The sequence below is a fragment of the Carcharhinus amblyrhynchos genome, chromosome 30 (assembly GCF_965287045.1).
Source record: "Carcharhinus amblyrhynchos chromosome 30, sCarAmb.v2.hapA, whole genome shotgun sequence".
NCBI lineage: Eukaryota > Metazoa > Chordata > Chondrichthyes > Carcharhiniformes > Carcharhinidae > Carcharhinus > Carcharhinus amblyrhynchos.
Genome location: NC_137353.1, coordinates 9,669,044 through 9,690,893, shown reverse-complemented (window position 1 = coordinate 9,690,893; position 21,850 = coordinate 9,669,044). Strand labels below are relative to the sequence as shown.

Sequence of the window (21,850 nt, the reverse complement as noted above, 5' to 3'; positions counted from 1 at the left end):
AATAAATAGAAAGCTTCAGTATAGAGTGCTACACTAAACACAACGCATTATTATCCAACCAACCATTCATTTTAATGGACTCGCATCTGGATACAGACGTTATCAGTGCGATTTCCTAATATAACCCTCCCTCTGGCTGAGGCTCCATCCAGATAACCTCACGCTCGGGTAGCTCTGCAATGAAAGATTTTATGCTTCAAGATCTTCCTTGGAATGCAGCCAAGGCTTTCTATTCAACCAACAAGACAGGGTGTTAATTCACCCACAACTGGTTTACACCTTAGTTTAATCTTACTGGCATTAATCTTGCGCTCATTGTGCTCAGGATGTTAAGCGCGGGGCTTAGAAAACATTGCATTTCAGGCACGCCCACTCAGCGCACCAAGGTTAAAAATCACAGATGAATGACAGTACATCGAATGGAACAGCGGAAAAAAAGGACCAGGGAGATTTCAGGAAATAAAACCCGCTTCCCGTTTTGCTACTCATTTCCATCAAGCACGCCACATCCTGTGACATATCTCTCCAACTCATCTTTCTCGTCTCCACCCTAACAAATGACTTAGAATCAAAGAACAAGAACAAAGAAAAGTATGGCACAGGAACAGGCCCTTCAGCCCTCCAAGCCCATGCTGGTCATGATGCCCGAACTAAGCTAAACATGCTGACACTATAGTTAAGAAAACCCACCAATGCCTCTACTTTCTCAGAAGACTAATGAAATTTGGCATGTCAGCTATGACTCTCACCCATTTTTACAGATGCATCATAGAAAGCATTCTTTCTGGTTGTATCACAGCTTGGTATGGCTCCTACTCTGCCCAAGACCGCAAGAAACTTCAAAGGGTCGTGAATGTAGCCCAATCCATCACACAAACCAGCCTCCCATCCGTTGACTCTGTCTACATTCCCCACTGCCTCAGTAAAGCAGCCAGCATAATTAAGGACCCCATGTACCTCTTCCACCTTCTTCCATCAGAAAAAAGGTACAAAAGTCTGAGGTCACATACCAAACGACTCAAGAACAGCCTCTTCTCTGCTGCTGTCAGACTTTTGAATGGACTTACCTTGCACTAAATTGGTCTTTCTCTACACCCTAGCTATGGCTGTAACATTACATTCTGCACTCTCTCGTTTCCTTCTCTATGAATGATATGCTTTGTCTATATAGCACGCACGAAACAATACTTTCCACTCCATACTAATACATGTGACAATAATAAATCAGATCAAATTTAAACAAAACTTGCCCTCACTCGGTCCGTATCCCTCTATTCCCCTCCTGAATCATGTTCCCATCCAGATGCCTTTTGAGTATTGTGAATATGCCACCATCCCCTCTGGCAGCACCTTCCATACACGCACCACTCTCCATGTGGAAGATTTCCCCCACGTCTCAATTTCACAATAACTTCACTGCAGCATTAATGTAAGCCTTACTTGCGACTAATAAAAAAACTTTCAAACTTTTTTAACATTCCCCCCCTCACCTTGAACCTGTGCCCCCTTGTAATTGACTAATAGAATCATAGGATTCCTACAGTGCAGAAGGAGGCCATTTGGCCCATCAAGCCTGCACCGATAACAATCCCACACAAGCCCTATATCCTTGTAACCCCTGTATTTACCTTACTCATCCCTTGAAACTAAGGAGCAATTTAGCACGGCCAATCAACCTAACCAGAACATCTTTGGACTGTGGGAGGAAACCGCAGCACCTGGAGTAAACCCACGCAGGCACGGGGAGAATGTGCAAACTCCACATAGACAGTGACCCAAAGCTGGGATTGAACCAGGGTTTCTGGCACCTCCTTTATAAAGCACCTTTCATTCCCATTGGATGTCTCAAAGCACTTTGTAGCCAACAAAGTATTTTTGAAGTATGGCATTGTGATGCAGGGGTTGTAGCAGCAGTTAACTTGGCACACAGCCGGTTCTCACAAACAGCAAAGTGGTCAGGTCATCCGTTTCTTGTGATGTTGATGGAAGGATAAACATTGACATGGACAGTGGGAAGAACTCCCCTGCACTCCTTCAAAATAATGGGATCTTTCACATCTGCCCAAAAAAGACTCTGACCAATTTTTACAGTGCACCACAGAAAGCACACTTTCCAGATGTATCACAGCTTGGTAGTGGCTCCTGCTCTGACCAAGGCCTCAAGAAATTATGGAAGGTCGTGAACATAACTCAGCCCATCGGGCAAACCCAGCCTCCCATCTGTTAACTCTATCTACACTTCCCACTGCCTCGGAAAAGCAGCCAGCATAATCAAGAACCCCATGCACCCCAGACATACTCTCTTCCACCTTCTTCCATTGGGAAAAACATACAAAAGTTTGAGATCACGCATCAACGAACTCAAGAACAGCTTCTTCCGTGCTGCCATCAGACTTTTGAATGGAGTTACCTTGCATTAAATTGATCTTTCTCTACATCCTAACTATGATTGTAACACTACATTCTGCACTCTCTTGTTTCCTTCTCTATGAACGGTATGTTTTGTCCATATAGCATGCAAGAAACAATACTTTTCACTGGATTCCAATACATGTGACAATAATAAATCAAATCAAATCAGTGAGGCAGATGGTGGTTTCAGTTAAACACTTCAACCAAAAGTCAAAAGGATGGTGTGGCGGCATAGTGGTTAACACTGTTGCCTCATAGTGCCAGGGACCTGGGCTTGATTCTAGGCTTGGGTCACTGTCTGTGCAGAGTCTGCACAAACTCCACGTGTCTACATGGGTTTCCTCCTACAATCTGAAAGATTTGCTGGTTAGGTGCAGTGGCCATGCTGAATTCTCTCTCAGTGCACCCGAACAGGCACTGGAGTGTGGCGACGAGGGGATTTTGGTTCACTCATGTTCTTTAGGGAAGGAAATCTGCTGTCCTTATCTGGTCTGGCCTACATGTGACTCCAGAACCACAGCAATGTGATTGGCTCTCAACTGCCCTCTAAAGACAACTAGGGATAGGCAATAAATGCTGGCCCAGCCAGCAGTACCCATGTCCCGCAAATGAATAAATAAAAAAGTTGCACTTTCCCTCTCCAGTGCTTTGCATGTAGTTTGTAATTAGAGGATGGTCTATTTCCTGAGGGAGTGCATGTTCCATACTTGTAGAGGCTTGTGCACCTGCTCCTTTACATGTTAGCACCATCATTATAGACCCTTTATAGCTGAAAGGAGGCCACAAACACAATGAGCAAACAGTTTGGATGCTTGTGAAGTGAAAACTTGTTCACACAATCTGTTTCCTCCCATCCTTCTGGCATGATTGGAATTCCTGTACAGGTGCCCCAGTATGAAATACTCTTGTTCTGTTCTGTGCAGCTCAATTGGTGGCCAAAAAAACTCTCTAAACCATCATAGCTTCTAACCTTTGGCAACAACCATACCAATTGTACAAGGGGCTACTCCACTCTAGTCCATTTTGGTGCCAACTGTTTTATTCTTTCATGGGGGAGTGGGCATTGCTGGCAAGGCCAGCTTTTGTTGCCCATCCCTAATTGCCCCTTGAACTAAAGTTTAATGTTTATTTATTAGCATTACAAATAGGCTTAGATTAACACTGCAGTGAAGTTACTGTGAAAATCCCCTAGTCGCCACACTCCAGCGCCTGTTCGGGTACACTGAGAGAGAATTTAGCATGACCAATCCACCCTAACCAGCACATCTTTTAGATTGTGAGAGGAAAGCAGAGCACCCGGAGGAAACCCATGCAGACACAGGGAGAATGTGCAAGCTCCACACAGACAGTGACCCGAGCCGGGAATCAAACCCGGGTTCCTGGCGCTGTGAGGCAGCGGTGCTAACCGCTAATCCACCAGGCCATTTCCGAAAGCAGTGAAAAGTAACCACATTGCTGTGGCTCTGGAGTCGCATCTAGAATTGACCTGGTGAGAAGGGCAGATTTCCTTCCCAAAGCGGCATTAGTAGAGCAGCTGGGTTTTTGCGATAATCGATGGTAGTTCCCATGGTTACCAGCACTGAGGCGAGCTTATCAATTCCAGCTTTATTAATCGAATTTAAACTTAACCATTGCTGCGGTGGGATTTGAACTCATGCCCGGACAACTTGGCATTATTAGTCCAGTGACATTATCACTTGTCTCTGCTGTAACCTAGCACAACCATAAGTGAATCATACGGAGGTTTGCAGTTGATTAAATGGAATTCACTGACTTGTCTGCAAGTCATTCTGGATAAAACAGCTGGAAGAAGGATTGAAAAATGTTTCTGTCCTGTAATCTTCAAGCAAGTTAAAGTGTTTATAACTGGTTGACCATTATTGATGGAAAGACAAACCACCAACAAGAGACTAACCATCATCGTGTTTGAGTTATACTGAATTTAGTCAAATTCTGGTTTAATTGAATTAGCCAGCTCACAAAATGTTATCCATGGATTGAGTTTCTGTAAACCTTGGATGAAATTTCAATTGTTAAAGATTTAAACCGCAAGAAATTTAAATCATTATTCAACACCAGGAAAGATAAATAAACACCCAAGGATGGGCACAAAACGATGCTTCCCATCGCCCTCCATTCTCCTTATACACCCTGACAACTGCATCACGGCGGCACAGTGGTTAACACAACTGCCTCACAGCACCGGGGACCCGGGTTCGATTCCTGGCCTTGGGTCACTGTCTGTGCGGAGTTTGCACATTCTCCCCGTGTCTGCGTGGGTTTCCTCCGGGTGCTCCGGTTTCCTCCCACAGTCCAAAGATGTGCAGATTAGGTGGCTTGGCCATGCTAAATTGCCCCTTAGTGTCAACGATCTTTGGTTCGGGGGAATAATGAGGTAAATATGTGGGTTAGGGGGTAGGGCCTAGGTAAGAAGTGCTTGTTGGAAAAATCCATCCGCTTCACTAATGTCCTTTAGGGAAGGAAATCTACTGTCCTTACCTGGTCTGATCTACATGTGGTTCCAGAGCTACAGCAATGCAGTTGACTCTCAAATGCCCTCGAGCAAGTAGGGATGGACAATAAATGTTGGCCAGTCAGTGATGCCCATGTCCCATGAATGAATAAAAAAAGCAATTACCACATTGCTTAAAGGGTTCAAAAATAATCAATTTCTTCAATCAGTCATGAATTAAACATGTTAAAGATTCCAGACTCAATTTAAAACAAGAGGGTCCCTTGATTTCATTCAGATGGTGGGAGTGGGAAAATGAAGGGGTGCCTTGTCTGAGTATGGGGTTGAAAGGCTTTGCACATTGCTGCTGCCAAGTACAGGGAGGTTATACCTTTATGAAATCATGCTCTATTTTAAAACATTATTTATTAATGTCACAAGTAGATTTACATTAACACTGCAATGCAGTTACTGTGAAAATCCCTTAGTCGCCACACTCAGGCACCTGTTCGGATATTCTGAAGGAAAATTTAGCACGGCCAATGTACCCTAACCTGCATGTTTTTTGGGCTGTGGGAGGAAATCCACGCAGACATGGGGAGAACGTGCAGACTCCGCACAGACAATGACCCAAGCTAGGAATCGAACCCGGGTCCCTGGCGCTTTGAGGCAGCAGTGTTAACCACTGCTCCACCCTCATAACTGCACCTTAATAAGCACAAAATTCACCTTAAAAATTAAGCAAAGGGTGGCTCTCTCGCTCAGTTGGTAGAGCACGCGACTCAATCTGAGGGTCGTGGATTCGAGCCCCATGTTGGGCAAATGTTGCGTTTGGGGGCAGCACGGTGGCACAGTGGATAGCACTGCTGCCTAACAGCACTGGAGACCCGGGTTTGATTCTGGGCTTGGGTCACTGCACATTCTCTCCGTGTCTGTGAGGGTTTCCTCCAGGTGCCCCAGTTTGCTCCCATAGACTGAAAGATGTGCTGGTTAGATGCATTGACCCGAACAGGGTGCCAGAGTGTGGCGGCTAGGGGAATTTCACAGTAACTTCGTTGCAGGGTTAATGTAAGCCTTACTTGTGACTAACAAATAAAATTTAATTTCACTTGTTTGCGAGGGACAAAATGCATTGCTGTCAAGTCAACATTTCCACAAGCAACGAATCTTATTTTACTTTCGCTCACTCCAGTGCAGCAAAGAACCAAAATTGGCTGACCCTCATACACAGTTCAGCCACATTTTGTACTCCTCCCTGACAGTGCGATACTGTGAAGTTTCCATTGCCACCCCCAATCAGGAATTTAATCAAAATGAAGGGTGTAATCTCGCAGACTGAGTTTTCTTATAAAAAAGAGAGGAGTTGAGATAAGACACAGTTACTCACCATGATTAATCCTTCTGCGTCCTATAGGCAGCACAAGATAAAAGGAAATACATATATTAAGAAAGACAGCTCCAAACGTCTTCATGTCCAGCGAATTGTTTTTACAATGTAGTCAATGCAGTCAAAACATAATTCGCAGATAGAGAAATTCCAGCAACAAATTAAATGAGCAACCATTAAAGTCTTGAGTGCTTAAATGTCTATTTTCTCCCTTTCTTTCATATCCCAGAAGAAAACTCCGGGTTTTCACAGTAGATAGTGCATCATCTCAGTAACACCACATCAAGGATAAAATGACATAGTCAGACTGATACAGTTGTGTAAAGGGGTATGGCCATGGCTATCATAGAATCAGATACTTGTACAGTGCAAAGAGGCTGTTTGGCCCATTTTATCTGGGCTGTCTAGCGGGGCAGTACCATGAAACAAATGATGCAATATTTTTTGTTGGCTTCTTACTACACCATTCCATGGTGGCACAGCGGTTAACAGCAGTGCTAACTAATGCTGCCGCACAGCACCAGCAACGCAGGTTCAATTTCCGCCTTCAGTCACTGTCTGTGTGGAGTTTGTACATTCTCCCCATGTCTGCATAAGTTTCCTCAGTGTGCTCCCGTTTCCTCCCACACTCCAACGATGCACAGGTTAGGAAGAACTAGCCATGCTAAATTGCCCTTTAGTGACCCAATTTGTATAGGTTAGGTGGATTGGCCATACTAAATTGCCCCTTAGTGGCCCAAGTTGTGCAGATTAGGTGGATTGGCCATGGTAAATTGCCTCTTAGTGTCATAAAGTATGCAAGTTGGTGGATGAGTGTGGTAAATATATGGGGTTATGCGGACTGGGTCTGGGTAGGCTTGTTGTTGGTGCACACTTGATTGGCTGAGTGATCCCTTTCTGCACTGTAGGGATTCCATGAAATGTGTGGGGTTATGGGGATCGGGTCTGGGTGGGATACTCGGTTGGAGAGTTGGTGTGGACTCAATGGACTGAATGGCTTCCTTGTGCATGATAGGGATTCTAAAATGCTCCTGCATGCACACATTTTTCAGCTAGCCCCTAGGAAGACGGTATTCTAGCTATCCGCCAGGACTTGGTTAAAATGGAGATGTGACCTTGTTGGTCCAACATGAGTGAGAAGGAATATTGCCGGTTCACCTCACACACCCAGTTACTCAACATAATTCCCCTTCCTCCATCCTATAAGCACCATAAGGTAAAAATAAATGCAATACAGATGAGAAAGTGAATGAGAAAGCTTAGTATTATCCCCTCAAGATAAAAGTAAAATTGATCAACTCCAAACCGTTCTTTAAAAAGCATCTCCCCAATTCAAAAAGTGAGAAAGAAGACAACCCTTTAACTGCTTCACATCCAATAAGTGATATTTCTCAAATAAAAGCAAAATGCTGGAAATCCAAAATAAAAGCAGCAAGTGCTGGATAAACTCAGCAAGGTCCGGCAGTGGAGAGAGAAGCAGAGTTGAGCGGGTGTGACTCTTCAACACAACGGGGTTATATGCACGGAATTCTTCCACCCAAATCGCTACGGAATTGGAGCGGGCAAAGGGTGAACAACGGAAATGTCCACTGGCCTCAAACGAGAATTTCCGGGCTCTGCTTGAGGAAAATCCTGCCCAGGGACCAGAATCGTCTACTCTGTTTCTCCCTCCACAGATGTTGCTCAGACCTGCTGCATTTTTCCAACACTGGGTGGGATTCTCGGGCCGCACTCGCCCCAAAACTGGAAAATCCCTCACGAGATCAACGGATCTCTGAGGGGTCCGTGTCCCGTCTGCTGCAATTCCCGTGGTGGGTGGGGCTGGAAGATTCCACACACTTTCTGTTTTTATTTGAGTTATATTTGCAGTTTAGTCACGGCTGTTGTGCACCCAATCAGAATTTGTATACAGGTTGCATTTCTTGTGTTTGTGTCTTGTCTTGCAATCCCGTTAAATGAAATGGATTCCCTGATAAACAGTTCCTGGAGGAATGTTGGCCAGGACTATGAAAATCATTTTTTCCTTTTTCCACAGTTATTGTGGGATACGGGCAGCAGATAAGGATCTCATTTTTACAGCTTATCATAGTATCCCTACACTGCAGAAGGGGGCCATTTGCTCCATCGAGTCTGCACCGACCACAATCCCACCCAGGCCCTATCCCCATAACCCCACATATTTACCCTGCTAGTCTCCCTGACATTAGGGTCAATTTAGCATGGCAACTCAACCTAATTCACACATCTTCAGACTGTGGGACGAAACTGGAGCACCCAAAGGAAACCCATGCAGACACAGGGAGAATGTGTAAACTCTACACAGACAGTGATCCAACCCGGGAATCGAACCCGGGTCCCTGGCACTGTGAGGCAGCAGTGCTAACCACTGCTGTGCCACCGTGCTGCCCCAACTATCTGTACAGCTCCAACAATGAAACACTCCACCAGCACTGCACTCGTGCATCAGTATCGATCAGGTGGTCAGATTCTAACAGGAAACCTGATGTTAGAGTGTTATTTGCTAGGTTGGCACTATATTAATTTTGATATCTGATCCACATCAGCTTCAATGCTTTATATCATTAAACAACAGCTCGGACTGCAAGGCAATTAAAGATCGACAGACCTACCATTTGACCGCAGGGGCAAAATAATGCACCAGTGACCTGAGTCTAGCTGCCCTAATAAAAGGGTACCTCTCATGGGTGGCACAGTAGTTAGCCCTACTGCCTCACAGCGCCAGGGACCCAGGTTCAATTCTGGCCTTGGGTGACTGTGTGGAATTTGCACACTCTCCCCATGTCTGCGTGAGTTTTCTCTGGTGCTCCACTTTCCTCTCACACTCCAAAAATGTGTGAGTTAGGTTGATTGGTCATGCTAAATTGCCCCTTAGTGTCAGGGGCACTAACGGGGTGAGCCTGGGTTGGCTTGTTGTTGATGCAGGTTTGATGGGCCAAATGGCCTCCGTCTGCTTTGTAGGGATTCTATGATTCTATTCTATATTCTCTCATTGCAAATCTCCCTCTCTTGCTTCCCCTTTCTCCCATTTCCCTTTCCTCTCTTTCTCCAGATCTTATTCTCTCACTCTCCCTCCATTTCCCCTTCTCTCTCTTTCTCTCTGTTTTCCCTTTTCTCTTCTACCCTTCTCTATTTCCCATCCTCTCTTTTCGAATCTAACTATCCCCATCTCCCCTCTTCTCTGTCTCTTGCTTTCTCACAATGCTCTCCCTGTGATCACCCCTCCCCGCTATCCCACCTCTCTCCTCCATCTTTCTGTCTCTGTCACTCCATCGCCCAGTGTGAGCTTGCGTGTGGAGAAAGGCAGTTTGAGAGTTCCTGCAACTCGAGATGTTTAGCTGATACTTTTACCATCCATCTGTCTAGACATCTCACCTCTGCACTCCACCTGCTGAGTTCCACAGATCACTTACTGAGGAAGATGGGATTGTGAGAGTCAGCAGACATGGGGGTGCTAAATTCACCCAAATCTCGAATGCTGTGCACCATCGTGCCAGGCTACACCTTCTCACAGTCCCATTTATCCTGTGACTGTTGCAGTCTGGAGCTAGAAGCCGAAAATCTCTCTTCAGAGACAGGCCAGGATTTTCCAATTGGACTTCAGAACCTCACCGACTGGCTCAAAAACTCCGTATTGTGTGGGGAAACTCACTCTCACAATTTACCCCGAAGAAACCAATTAATGGCCAGAGATCAAGGGGGCTGTTTAGTTAAGGGTGGCAGATGGGTTTTCAAATTTAGAGGGGCAATTAAAGGTCTCCAGGTTAGAAATACAGATTATAATGAAAGGTGAGCAGGAGAGAGGGTGTCTCCGAGTTGAAGCACCCTCTCTCCATCCTTTATTTCAAAATGGATTTTACTATTAGACCACCAATGTGTGCGTGCGCAACTGACAGCGTGTATGTGTGTGAGTGTATGTGAGTGAGAAAGAAAGCATGTGTGTGAGTGCAAGTGTGTATATGTGTATGCGTGTATGTGTAAGAATGTATATGAGTGAAAGTGTATGTGAGTAAGAGAGAAAGCATATGTGTGAATGTGAATGTGTGTATGTGAAAGCATCTGTGTCATAGAGTCATAGAGGTTTACAGCATGTAAACAGGCCCAACATGTCGATGCCTCCCTTTTTAAACCCCTAAGCTAGTTCCAATTTCCTGCATTTGGTCCATATCCCTCTATACCCATCTTACCCATGAAATTGTCTAAATGCTTTTTAAAAGATAAAATTGTACCCACCTCTACTACTACCTCTGGCAGCTTGTTCTGGACACTCACCACCCTCTGTGCGTGTAAGTGACAGCATGTGTGTATGTGTTTGTCAGAGCTTGTGTATCTGTTGTAAGAGAGTGTGTGTGTGTGTGTGTGTGTGTGTGTGTGTGTGTGTGTGTGTGTGTGTGTGTGTGTGTGTGTGTGAGCATGTGTGTGTTTATCAGAGAGTGTGTGTGGGGGTGGAGGTGGGGATGGGAGAGGTGGGGAGGAGGAGGTGGAGAGCGAGGATGGTGTGATGAACCCTCTACAGAAAGGATCTGTGGCTACTGCTGTATGCAGGCATGCAGGGAGGGTCTCTTGGCCTACCTGGAGCACTTGCCCACCTCCAATCCTCATTCTGGTGAGGCCTAAAAATCAGGCCTCGTGTCTTTTTGCCTGAGTGAAAGTCAATACTGTATAACTGAGCATCAAACTAGCTTCCATTTGGCCACAACTTGCTACTGTACAGTTCCTGATGCCAGCAGATGTACACAGAAATGGGACTAAAGCTGGAACTTCCCGAGGAAGTTGACACAATCGATTGTAATGACTGAGCACTTACAACAAACTGGTCAAGAGGAAACCTTTTGAACATATATTCACTCGCCACAAGCCCGTAAGATGCGCCATTCTCCCTTTTTGACAATCAGTGAATTGATAACACATGTTGAAATCCCGAGTGTGTTTGAGATAACACGTGTGGGCCTGGGAAATAAAACAGTGAAACACGAGGGGAGGGGGTGGGTGGGAGGTGCTGGTGGTGTGAATGGCAGTGATTAATATTTTCACAAAAGAGTGAGTGTGCTGCTGAAGAGTAAGGAATTTGAACTGACTGGATGGTATTACAATAATCTTATCACTCAACAAACACTCAGGGAACAGATTGGAGCAGCAGCTACCACCGCTCTGAGAAAGGAAAGCATAACATTATGACACAAAACAACTCTTTGGGTCAAGTGAAAAATACTTTTAAAAGGATTGGATATTTAGCGCGTGGTTCACGATCATGGAACAGTAATTGTTGCTCCAATATTGTCACATGTATTAACATACAGTGAAAAGTCGTGTTTCTTGTGTGCTACACAGACAAAACATACCATTCATAGAGAAGGAAAGGAGAGAGTGCAGAATGTAGTGTTGCAGTCACAGCTAGGGTGTAGAGAAAGATCAACTTAGTGTGAGGTAGATCCATTCAAAAGTCTGATGGCAGCAGGGAAGAAAGAATACGTTCTTGAGTCGGTTGATAATATAGAGACCAAAACACAAAATCATGAAATAAGTGTGGCACAGGATGAGGCCCTTCAGCCCATCATGTCTGTGTTGGCTCTCTGACAGGACTACTCAGCTAGTCTCACTCCCCAGCCCTTCCCCCGATGGCTGCACCAAGTTTTTGTTTCTTCTATGGATGTTGATCCAATTTCCCTTTTTGAAAGTCTCAATTGGATTTGCCCTCGCCACCTATCAGGCCATTTCTTCCGCTTCCTAACCGTTTGCCCTGTAAAGATGAAATGATACGCATAAAATATATCCAAGTGGTCGAGAGAAAATTATAGCAACTCTCCCATCTGACCCAATACTGGAATTGCACAGATGTATCCAACCCTCTGAGCTCTACAGCTTAGCTACACACTGGATAAACCTTCCCAGCCGGCAGAATGGCACATCAGCTCAAACAGGAGAAAAGTATTTGGAGGGGATGTAAACAATAAAAGGCTCAGATTTTGACCATGACAAAAGGCTGCCCATTGTGGCAAAATTCTCAGAAATGCTTGAAAAATCTAAGTCCTGCCCCCAAAACCCGGCACCTCTGTGTGGTGGGAGTGGAGTTTGGCCGGGGTTGACACATCGTCCAATTCTCAGAGGCAGCCGGCCACTTAAGTCACCAGCTATCTCCACTTGGAATCTGGAAGGACAGGAGCGTGGAATTCCGGGACTGTACAGATTAGAACACGAGGTCTGAACTTGGTGAAGGTGTTTCGATATCCTTCAAAGAGGTAAAATATAGCTTTCATTAGAGTCCCAGGTCATCTTTGGAAGAGGTAAGGCAACCTTTGGAATTGTTAAATATGAACATGATTATACATATGAGCACATCAAAACTGTCAAGCTACCAAAGAGCTGTCCAGCTGTCAAGGAACTGTCCAGCTATCAAGGGACTGTTAAAGGCCCGTGCAGCTGTCAAGGAACCCTCCAGCTGTTGAGGTAGTGTCAAAACTATCAAAGCTGACAGGAAGCTGTCAAGGAATTATCCAAGGATACTCGGTGAGCTGGTGTGGAAGGAATAAGGCAAAGAGTGGTGGGTGGGGTACATGGATTGGCACTAAGTTGAAACGAGGGTATGGGATGGGTAGAGGGACACTAAGTTGATATGGGGCATTAGGGCAATGCTGCCTGAGTAGAAGGGCATGGGTTCTCATGCCATCGGCACAGAGATGCCTATGATGAAGTATACAGAATGTGTGGGGGATGATGCCAGAGGTTTGCTTTATTATTATCATTTAAACACAGTGCCAGAGCATGGGGGCAGGCCTTGTGGCAGTGCCTAGCAGCCTCTGCATTTATTCTGGGGTCACCCACCCTGCCTTTTATTTCAGCCAACCCCTCCCCACTCCCCTGCACCGCACTCTCTCCTGGCCGAACATCCGACCTGCCGGTGGCCATTTTTAAGAGTCGGGTTCAACCAGTCAGGAAATCCCCGAATACAGTGAACCCGACCCTGGGAATGAAATCTGGGTCAAAGGTTCTTCAATGAATTCTTTGAAAGGTGGAGATAACATTCTTGGAATGTGGCCACCATTGGCAAAGCCAGCATTTATTAGCTCATTCCTGATTGCCCTTGGGAAGGGGGCACAATAAAGCCTCCTTGAACTGTTGCAGCCGGTGTGGTTGGCGAAGGTTCCAGGCCTTAGGCCCAGTGACCACTCGTGATTTGTCACAGAAGAGACACAGCAATTCACCGAAAGGCAGAGCAGACTCGATGGGCCGAGTGGCCTAATTCTGCCCCGATGCCTTATGGTCTTCTGGCCTATGCTCATGTCGATGAACTTGGCAATGAGCTTGTCCGGAATTCCTGAAAAGTGTCAATCCACCAAATGGGGGAGGAGGGGAGGGGAGGGGAGGAACAACACTGGGAGGGGAGGGGGAAGGGGGATGAGAGAAAATAGTATAACTGGTAACACAAGTTTTTTTTCTCTCTTCAGGAGCGGGGTTTAGTGTGCTGAAAACCATCTCTGCGCTGCTCACTTCCCAACATCCTCGGGGACTGGCGAAGGCGACCCATGCCATTACCATGGCAACCCGGCTTTCATATGGAGATCAGTGCACTGAACAGCCTTTGATTGGGCCTTTTTAGCAACGACAGAATGCAAACAGGTCACTCAATGGAACAGCGCAGGATAATTCAATGGGTTTTTTTCCCCCCCAACCCTCCCCGCCACTGTTGTTGCAAAAACTGAGGTCTGTGGACAATACTGGAATGTAAATCAGAAAACACACAAAGACCATGTGGGTCCTTTAATCCCGTTGCTTTATGGCGAAGGGGGGGGGGGGAGAGAAAAAACAAACAGCTTATACTCGAGATACACAAACTATGGCGGATTAGAAAGTGCAAGTGCAGCATTTTGCTTTCAAAAGTCCATTATGAGAAAGCTTGATTCAGGCTCTCTACTTGAAGTGCTGCAGATTGACACCACCAGGATGTCACAGTTCAGAAGCAGGGAATGTAGGCAGGGGAGAGGTGGGGCTGGGCCAGGGGAGAGAATGAAGGGCTTTGTTCTCTTAACCATCTTCTGCCCAAGAGCTTTTCCTTTTAATTAAAAACTTACAACGAAGCGGGGACCAGCCCTAATAATTCATATGGAGTTCTTGCCGAATCGCGGGGGGGTGCCTTTGTTTTTGGAGAAGAATGAAAAATTGATTCGAATGTCTCCTGCTTACATCGCAAAAATCTAACTGGGGAGGTGAGGGGCAGGGGCAAGATTAGATGATTCACATTTCCTCAACATAACCGAGGGATTACACTGGTCTGGAAAAGCAAAGCGAGATGGGACGATATTCTCCTGAGAGTTGGTGGAGATCTTAAAGATTATAAAAGAATTGATTTGATTTATTATTGTCACATGTAAAAGTATTGTTTCCTGCGCATTATACAGACAAAGCATACCGTTCATAGAGAAGGAAAGGAGAGAGCGAAAAATGTAGTGTTGCAGTCATAGCCAGGGTGTAGAGAAAGATCAACTTAATGCGAGGTAAGTCCATTCAAAAATCTGATGTCAGCAGGGAAGGCGCCGTGCTTGAGTTGGTTGGTCCCAGTCCTGAGACTTTTGTATCTTTTTCCTGACAGAAGAAGGTGGAAGAGAGAATGTCCAGGGTGCGTGGGGTCTTTAATTATGCTTTTCCGAGGCAAGGGTAGACAGAGTCAATGGGTGGGAGGCTGGTTTGAGTGATGGACTGGGCTTCGTTCGTGACTCTTTGTAGTCTCTTGCAGTCCTGGATAGAGCAGGAGCCCATACCAAGCAGTGATACAGCCAGAAAGAATGCTTTCTGTGGTGTATCTGTAAAAGTTGGTGAGAGTCGTCGTGGACATGCCAAATTTCCCATCGTCTGAGAAAGTAGAGGCGTTGGTAGGTTTTCTTAACTGTAGTGTCCGCATGGGGGATGGGGAGGTGTGGCAGAAGATGTTTCTATCTGTAGAGGAGACCTGAAACAGGGGTTTTAAATGTAAAGATGGTGATTTGAAATCTAATTGGGAATTCAAGTGAAATCTTCACGCTCAGAGGGCGGAACTCACGAGCATATGGAATAGCCAAGGGAACAGCATCGGAGAAAGCTAGATAAACACATGAGGGAGAAAGGAATAGAGGTTGTGATAGAGTTGAATTGAGAGGAGTGGGAGGAGGTTCATCTGAAGCAGAAATTGCAGCAGTGACCAAATGGGCTGAATGGCCTTGTCCTTGTCCTTGGGTAGAATTTATGAAATTCAAATGACTCTATCCACTTCTTATTTTCCCTGTGCTCTTTGTTCTGTACCTCTTTTCTTCACCACTCTTTAACTTTATGAATACAAAAAGGAGGAGGCTTGCAAACCCTCTTCCTGCATTGTGAGTGTGTGTAAAATAAATTCACCCTCTAAATTTATATAATCGGGGCAGCACAGTGGTTAGTGCTGCTGTCTCGCAATGGCAGGGATTCGATTCCTGGCTTGGATCATCGTCTGTGCGGAGTCTGCACATTCCCTGGGGTTCTCATATCCCTCCGCCTTTCCTTCTCTCATTCAGCTCCAACCCATTTTCATGTCCCTGTGCCTGCCAACAGCACCTATATTCACTCGCATGCATCAAAAGAGACCAGTCGGGACTGCTTCTGAGCAGAGCTGTGAGTTCAGGGAGGCTGAGCCCTGGCTGAATGACACCCCTGTCTGTTTCGAAACAGCCAAACCAATCAAGGGGCCTGACTCAGAGGCCCAATCTGATGTGGCAAACCATCTAACCCCCAGGGAGGTGGGAAATCCCACCTTCACCTGGGAGGGTACATCAAATGGTATCTGTTGAACTGATGAATTTACTTCTATTCATTGATGTGACATGGGGATCGCTGGCGGGCCAGCATTTATTGCCCATCCCTAGTTGCCCGAGGGTAGTTAAGGGTCAACCACATTGCTGTGGCTCTGGAGTCACATTTTGGCCAGACTGGGTAAGGATGGCAGACATTAGGGATACGGTCCCCAGAAGGATATGGAATTTTAGTTCAGACGGGCAGGTGGTCAGTGCAGGCTTGGAGGGCCAGAGGGCCTGTTCCCGCGCTGTAATTGTCTTTGCTCACTGGTGATACAGATGGGGTTTTTCCGACAATCGACAATGGTCATCAGTAGATTCTTAATTCCAATTGTAATTGTATTTAAATTTTGCGATCTGCTGTGGTGGGATTCGAACCTGGGTCCCCATAACATTAGCTGAGTTTCTGGAATAATGGTCTAGTGATAATACCACCACCTCCCCTGGCTGCATTAAAGAGGAGGGGGTGGTGGGAGTGTGGTAACAAAGTCAGTCAAAATTCCCATCCCACTGTCATTTATTTTCATTTGCAACAAGCCTTCTTGTAACACGGTCTCATGATGGACAGAAAGGCAGCAACAAAAAATATCCTGCAACTCTCAATGGCACCAGCTTACTTCAGGAAGCTGACTCCTGATATGCACCAATATACAGATACCGGCATTGGACTGGAGTGGGGCACAGTAAGAAGTCTCACCACACCAGGTTAAAGTCCAACAGGCTTATTTGGAATCACAAGCTTTCGGAGCACTGCTCCTTCATCAGGTGAGTGGACTTGAGTGCACCCCCACTCTCCTGAAGAAGGAGCAGTGCCCCGAAAGCTCGTGATTCCAAATAAACCTGTTAGACTTTAACCTGGTGTGTTGAGACTTCTTATTGGTATGCACTGCTACTGTCATCCACATCAGAATGTTTAAAGTTTAAGTTTAGTCGTATTTATTAGTAGGCTTACATTAACACTGCAATGAAGTTACTGTGAAAATCCCCGAGTCACCAGACTCTCGCACCTGTTCGGGTACGCTGAGGGAGAAGTTAGCATGGCCAATGCACCCTAATCAGCACGTCTTTCAGACTGTGGGAGGAAACCAGAGCACCTAGAGGAAACCCACACAGACACAGGGAGAAGGTATAGATTCCACACAGACAGACATCCAAGTCGGGAATCGAACTCATGCTCCCTTGAGCTGTGAGGTAGCAATGCTAACCACTGTGCCATTGCACCAGCCAATTGAATGTGGTGGCTCAGTATGCAATATTATAGCTGGTGAGACACCAATGCATGTTTTCCTGGACACCACGATTGGGAGGGACGAGGGGTGGGGACAGGAATTTTAACTACAGCTAACCATGCAATTGTTCACCTGCACCAGTCATTGGAACAATTGACCTGGGACAAAAAACCAACAACCTGTCCTGGTCCCTCCATGCTGACACTACAGTTAAGAAAGCCCACCAATGCCTCTACTTCCTCAGAATACTAAGGAAATTTGGCATGTCTGCTACGACTCTCACCAACTTTTACAGATGAACCATAGAAAGCATTCTTCCTGGCTGTATCACAGCTTGGTATGGCTCCTCCTCTGCCTACGATCGCAAGGAACAACAAAAGTTTGTGAATGTAGCCCAATCCATCACACAAACCAACCTCCCATCCATTGAATCTATCTACACTTCCCATTGCTTTGAGAAAGCAGCCAGCGTAATCAAGGACCCCATGCACTCGCATATTTTTTCTTCCACCTTTATCCATTGGGAAAAAGATGCAAAAGTTTGAAGTTACGGACCAAGTGACTCAAGAACAGCTTCTTCCCTGCTGCCATCAGACTTTTGAGTGGACCCATCTTGCGCTAAGTTGATCTTTCTCTGCGATGACTGTAACACTACATTCTGCACTTCTCCTTTCCTTCTCTATGAACGGTATGCTTTGTCTTTACAGCGCAAGAAACAATATTTTTCACTGTATTTTAATACATGTGACAATAATAAATCAAATCAAAGACAGTTTTACAACAAGCGTTCCCACTGTTGACCACTGTCCAGTGACTTCATTGGGCATGCTAAATTCTCCCTCAGTGTACCTGAATAGACACCGGAGTGGGGCGACTAGGGGATTTTCACAGTAACTTCATTACAGTGTTAAAGTAACCCTACTTGTGGCACTAATAAATAAACTTTAAATCTATATTGTCCAGTTGGCATGCTTGATACTCAGTAAACGTGGAAAAGTTCAACTGCAACATTCGTGGTAGGGATGGGAGACTGTTTAATGTCAGAAGACGCCAGTCAGAAACGGAGGGGAGGGATTTTCCAGTTGTACGTGCCCCAAAACTGGAAGTTCCTACTGGAGGTCAACAAGCCCTTTAAATGGTCCGTCCCATTATCTGTCCTGCCTGTGACGATTCCCACAGTGGATGGGACTGGAAAATTTACCCCAAGACCTCTCTGACCTCAGTTATTCAGCTCCAATCTGCTGATGACACTCAGTATGTACTGTGCTGTAACTGGCTCATTGCCACATTCAGTGAGCCGCACATGTCGATGGAACTTAAACTCAACATTTGTCCCTTACTGTCAGGGGAATTAGCAGGGTAAATACATGGGGTTGTGGGAATGGGGTTTGGGTGGGATTGTTGTCAGCGCAGTCTCGATGGGTCAAATGGCCTCCTTCGGCGCTGTCAGGATTCTATGATTCAATAAAACCAAAGTCCTGCTTCAGCAAGGTACAGATGGACACACTTCCAGCCCCATTGATTAGGAAATGTGGAACGCTTCCAAAGCCTTGCAGTTCTCTCTCACAAAAGGCTGACATTGACACAGAAATTCAGCAATTGTCTGAAATCTGCTGGTGCAGCTTCTGAGCAGCTGAGGAAGCGAGGGTTCCAAGATTGCAACATCAGAACTGAAACAAAGCTCATGGTCTGCCATGTGGCAGCGATCCCTCCCTTACTGTACAGAGCTAAAACATGGACAAGGTACAGGAGGTACCTCAAAGCACAGGGTCATACCATCAACACTGCCTATGGAAGATCGTGGGAGGATAGACACCTCAACATCAATGTTAAAGTGAACATGAATACATGTATAAAGTGCACAAACTCATTGGAACTATCAAGGGAGCTATCAAAAGCAACTGTCAAAGCATTTAAAACTCCTGCCCAGTAAATCTTTTAAAAAAAGCACAGCTGTTAAAAAAGAAATCATTGCTTGCCATTTTGCTACATCCGCTGACATATGCCCAAGGATTATCATTACTGGATTAGTGTTGTGCGACTGATTTCACAACCTTTATCACACTGAGTGGTTATCATTTTACAGCTTGATGGCTCTAAGTGGTTATGGACTCTTTGAAGTGGGACTATGAACTCCAACGTTTGTTCTGTAAGGGCTTCAGCACTTAAATTAACATTTGTTTTTATAAGGGATTATGTGATCAAAGGTATGTGATCAAAGTGCATGCCACTTAAAAACAGAAAGTTAAAAAATATAAAGTCTGCAACTTGATTGTATTTAATCACAGCATGGGTCCTGCGATCTGCCTAGTGAGTGAGTTGGTCTGGAGGCTGTAAGGGCAAAAGATGGTGGGTGGGAATATGGGTTGGCATGAGCTGCCAGGAAGTTGGCATAGTGGCTGTAAAGAACATAAGAACATAAGAAATAGGAGCAGGAGTAGGCCAACTAGCCCTTCGAGCCTGTTCCCGCCCTCTCCCCATAACCCTTAATCCCCTCTCTTATCAAAAACCCATCAACCCGCGTCTTAAAAATATTTAGCGAGGCAGCCTCCACCACTTCAACGGGCGGAGAATTCCAGAGATTCACCACCCTTTGAGTGAAGAAGTTCCTCCTCAACTCCGTTCTAAACCGCCCCCCCTTTATCTTGAGGCTGTGCCCCCTAGTCCTACTATCCTTTCTGAGCGGGAAGAGTCTCTCCACCTCTATCCTATCCATCCCATTCATCATCTTATACGTCTCAATGAGATCTCCCCTCATTCTTCTAAACTCTAACGAGTACAAGCCTAATTTATTCAGCCTCTCCTCATAGCTCAACCCCCTCAACTCCGGCATCAGCCTAGTAAACCTCCTCTGCACTCCCTCCAAGGCCAAAATATCCTTGCGTAAGTACGGCGCCCAAAACTGCACACAGTACTCCAGCTGCGGCCTCACCAATGCCCTATACAGCCGCAGCAAGACCTCCCTACTTTTATATTCAATCCCCCTCGCGATGAAGGCCAGCATCCCATTCGCCTTCCTGACCACCTGCTGCACCTGCAAGCTGGGTTTTTGTGACTCATGCACAAGGACCCCGAGGTCCCTCTGCACCATCGCCTGCTGCAGTTTTTCTCCACGTAAGTAATAATCCTTCCTACCATTATTCCTACCAAAGTGGACCACCTCACACTTGCCAACATTAAATTCCATTTGCCATTTCCTGGCCCATTCGCCCAGCCTATCTAGATCCTTCTGTAGACTCTCACCACCCTCCGCACAATTTGCCTTTCCACCAATTTTGGTGTCATCAGCAACTTTCGACACCCTACACTCGGTTCCCTCCTCCAGATCATCTATATAAATGGTAAATAGCTGAGGCCCCAGCACCGACCCCTGGGGCACTCCACTAGTCACCATCCGCCAATCCGAATAGCACCCATTGACCCCCACTCTCTGCCTCCTATTTGACAACCAGTCGTCTATCCATGCTAACACTCTACCCCCAACTCCATGTCCCCTGACCTTCTGCAATAACCTCTTGTGAGGTACCTTGTCAAACGCCTTCTGAAAATCAAGAAAGACCACATCCACCGGCTCTCCTCTATCCACCGCCCTAGACACATCCTCATAGAACGGGGGGCAGATGGGCTGTATCGGGAGCATCGACTATGTGGAGCTGAGCCTGGGGATTAGACGGCTGTTTTTGATTTGTTTGAAAAACTTTCAGACAACGCAAATTATTTTCTTCCTTACTAAACCATAATACCAATGAAAAGAAATATGAGAAGTGTTCAATGAATGCGGCGGCACAGTGGTTAGAATTTGGACTGTGGAAGGAAACCGGAGCACCCGGAGGAAACCCATACAGAGACAGGGAGAACGTGCAGACTCTGCACAGACAGTGACCCAAGCCAGGAATCGAACCCGGGTCCCTGGCATTGTGAGGCAGCAGTGCTAACCACTGTGCCACCGAGCCACCCCATGGTCAAAAAGAGAAATGTCTGGAAAAATAACTAAGCTGCAGGTCCACCTGTCTGAGGTTTTATTTTTCTACAAGAATTTCAAAGTTGTCTCGACCCGGACTGTTTCTTCTTTTATTATTGCCTGTTCTCCTGTTCCAACTTGTTTAGCTTGTCGAAATAAAATGTGGGGGAGAAACAGCGTGTCATTGAACTTCCATTCAGGAGGCTGACATTAAACACAAAGCGTATCAGTTAATCTCTGCGTGGAGATCAATCAATGCCATCACTCTTAGTCATTCCCCTTTTAATCTAATATGTCCCACGAGGTGCATATCTCCACCAGCTAAACCTATTACTGGAATCCAGAGAGAACATCGTCAAAACAGAACGATGGAAGACGACTGTCTAACCAAGACAAGACATTAGCTTATTTTTAAATAACGTGGCCTCCAATCTGCCTCTTTCACTATCAAACCAGTTATCACGTCAGGTATTGGCTGTGCCCTGCTGATCACAAAATGTTTGGCAAACACATGTCGCTTTCATTAAAGTCGGCAATCCAAACTGCAGGGAAACTAAAGGGCCGCTTATCATTAGAATTCTTTATTCAATCACA

General features: G+C 45.8%; 1 protein-coding gene across 2 annotated transcripts in view; it reads right to left on the bottom strand.

Moving 5' to 3' along the window:
* agrn (agrin) overlaps positions 1-21,850 on the bottom strand; it is a 546,905-nt gene that overhangs the window by 296,230 nt on the left and 228,825 nt on the right. Inside the window, exon 3 of one of the 2 annotated variants that reach the window (XM_080215414.1) lies at positions 6,252-6,272. The exons of the other annotated variant lie outside the window; for it this stretch is intronic. Coding sequence (XP_080071540.1) covers positions 6,252-6,272 — 21 coding nt within the window. The remainder of the gene's footprint in view (positions 1-6,251; positions 6,273-21,850) is intronic. 2 annotated transcript variants of the gene reach the window in all.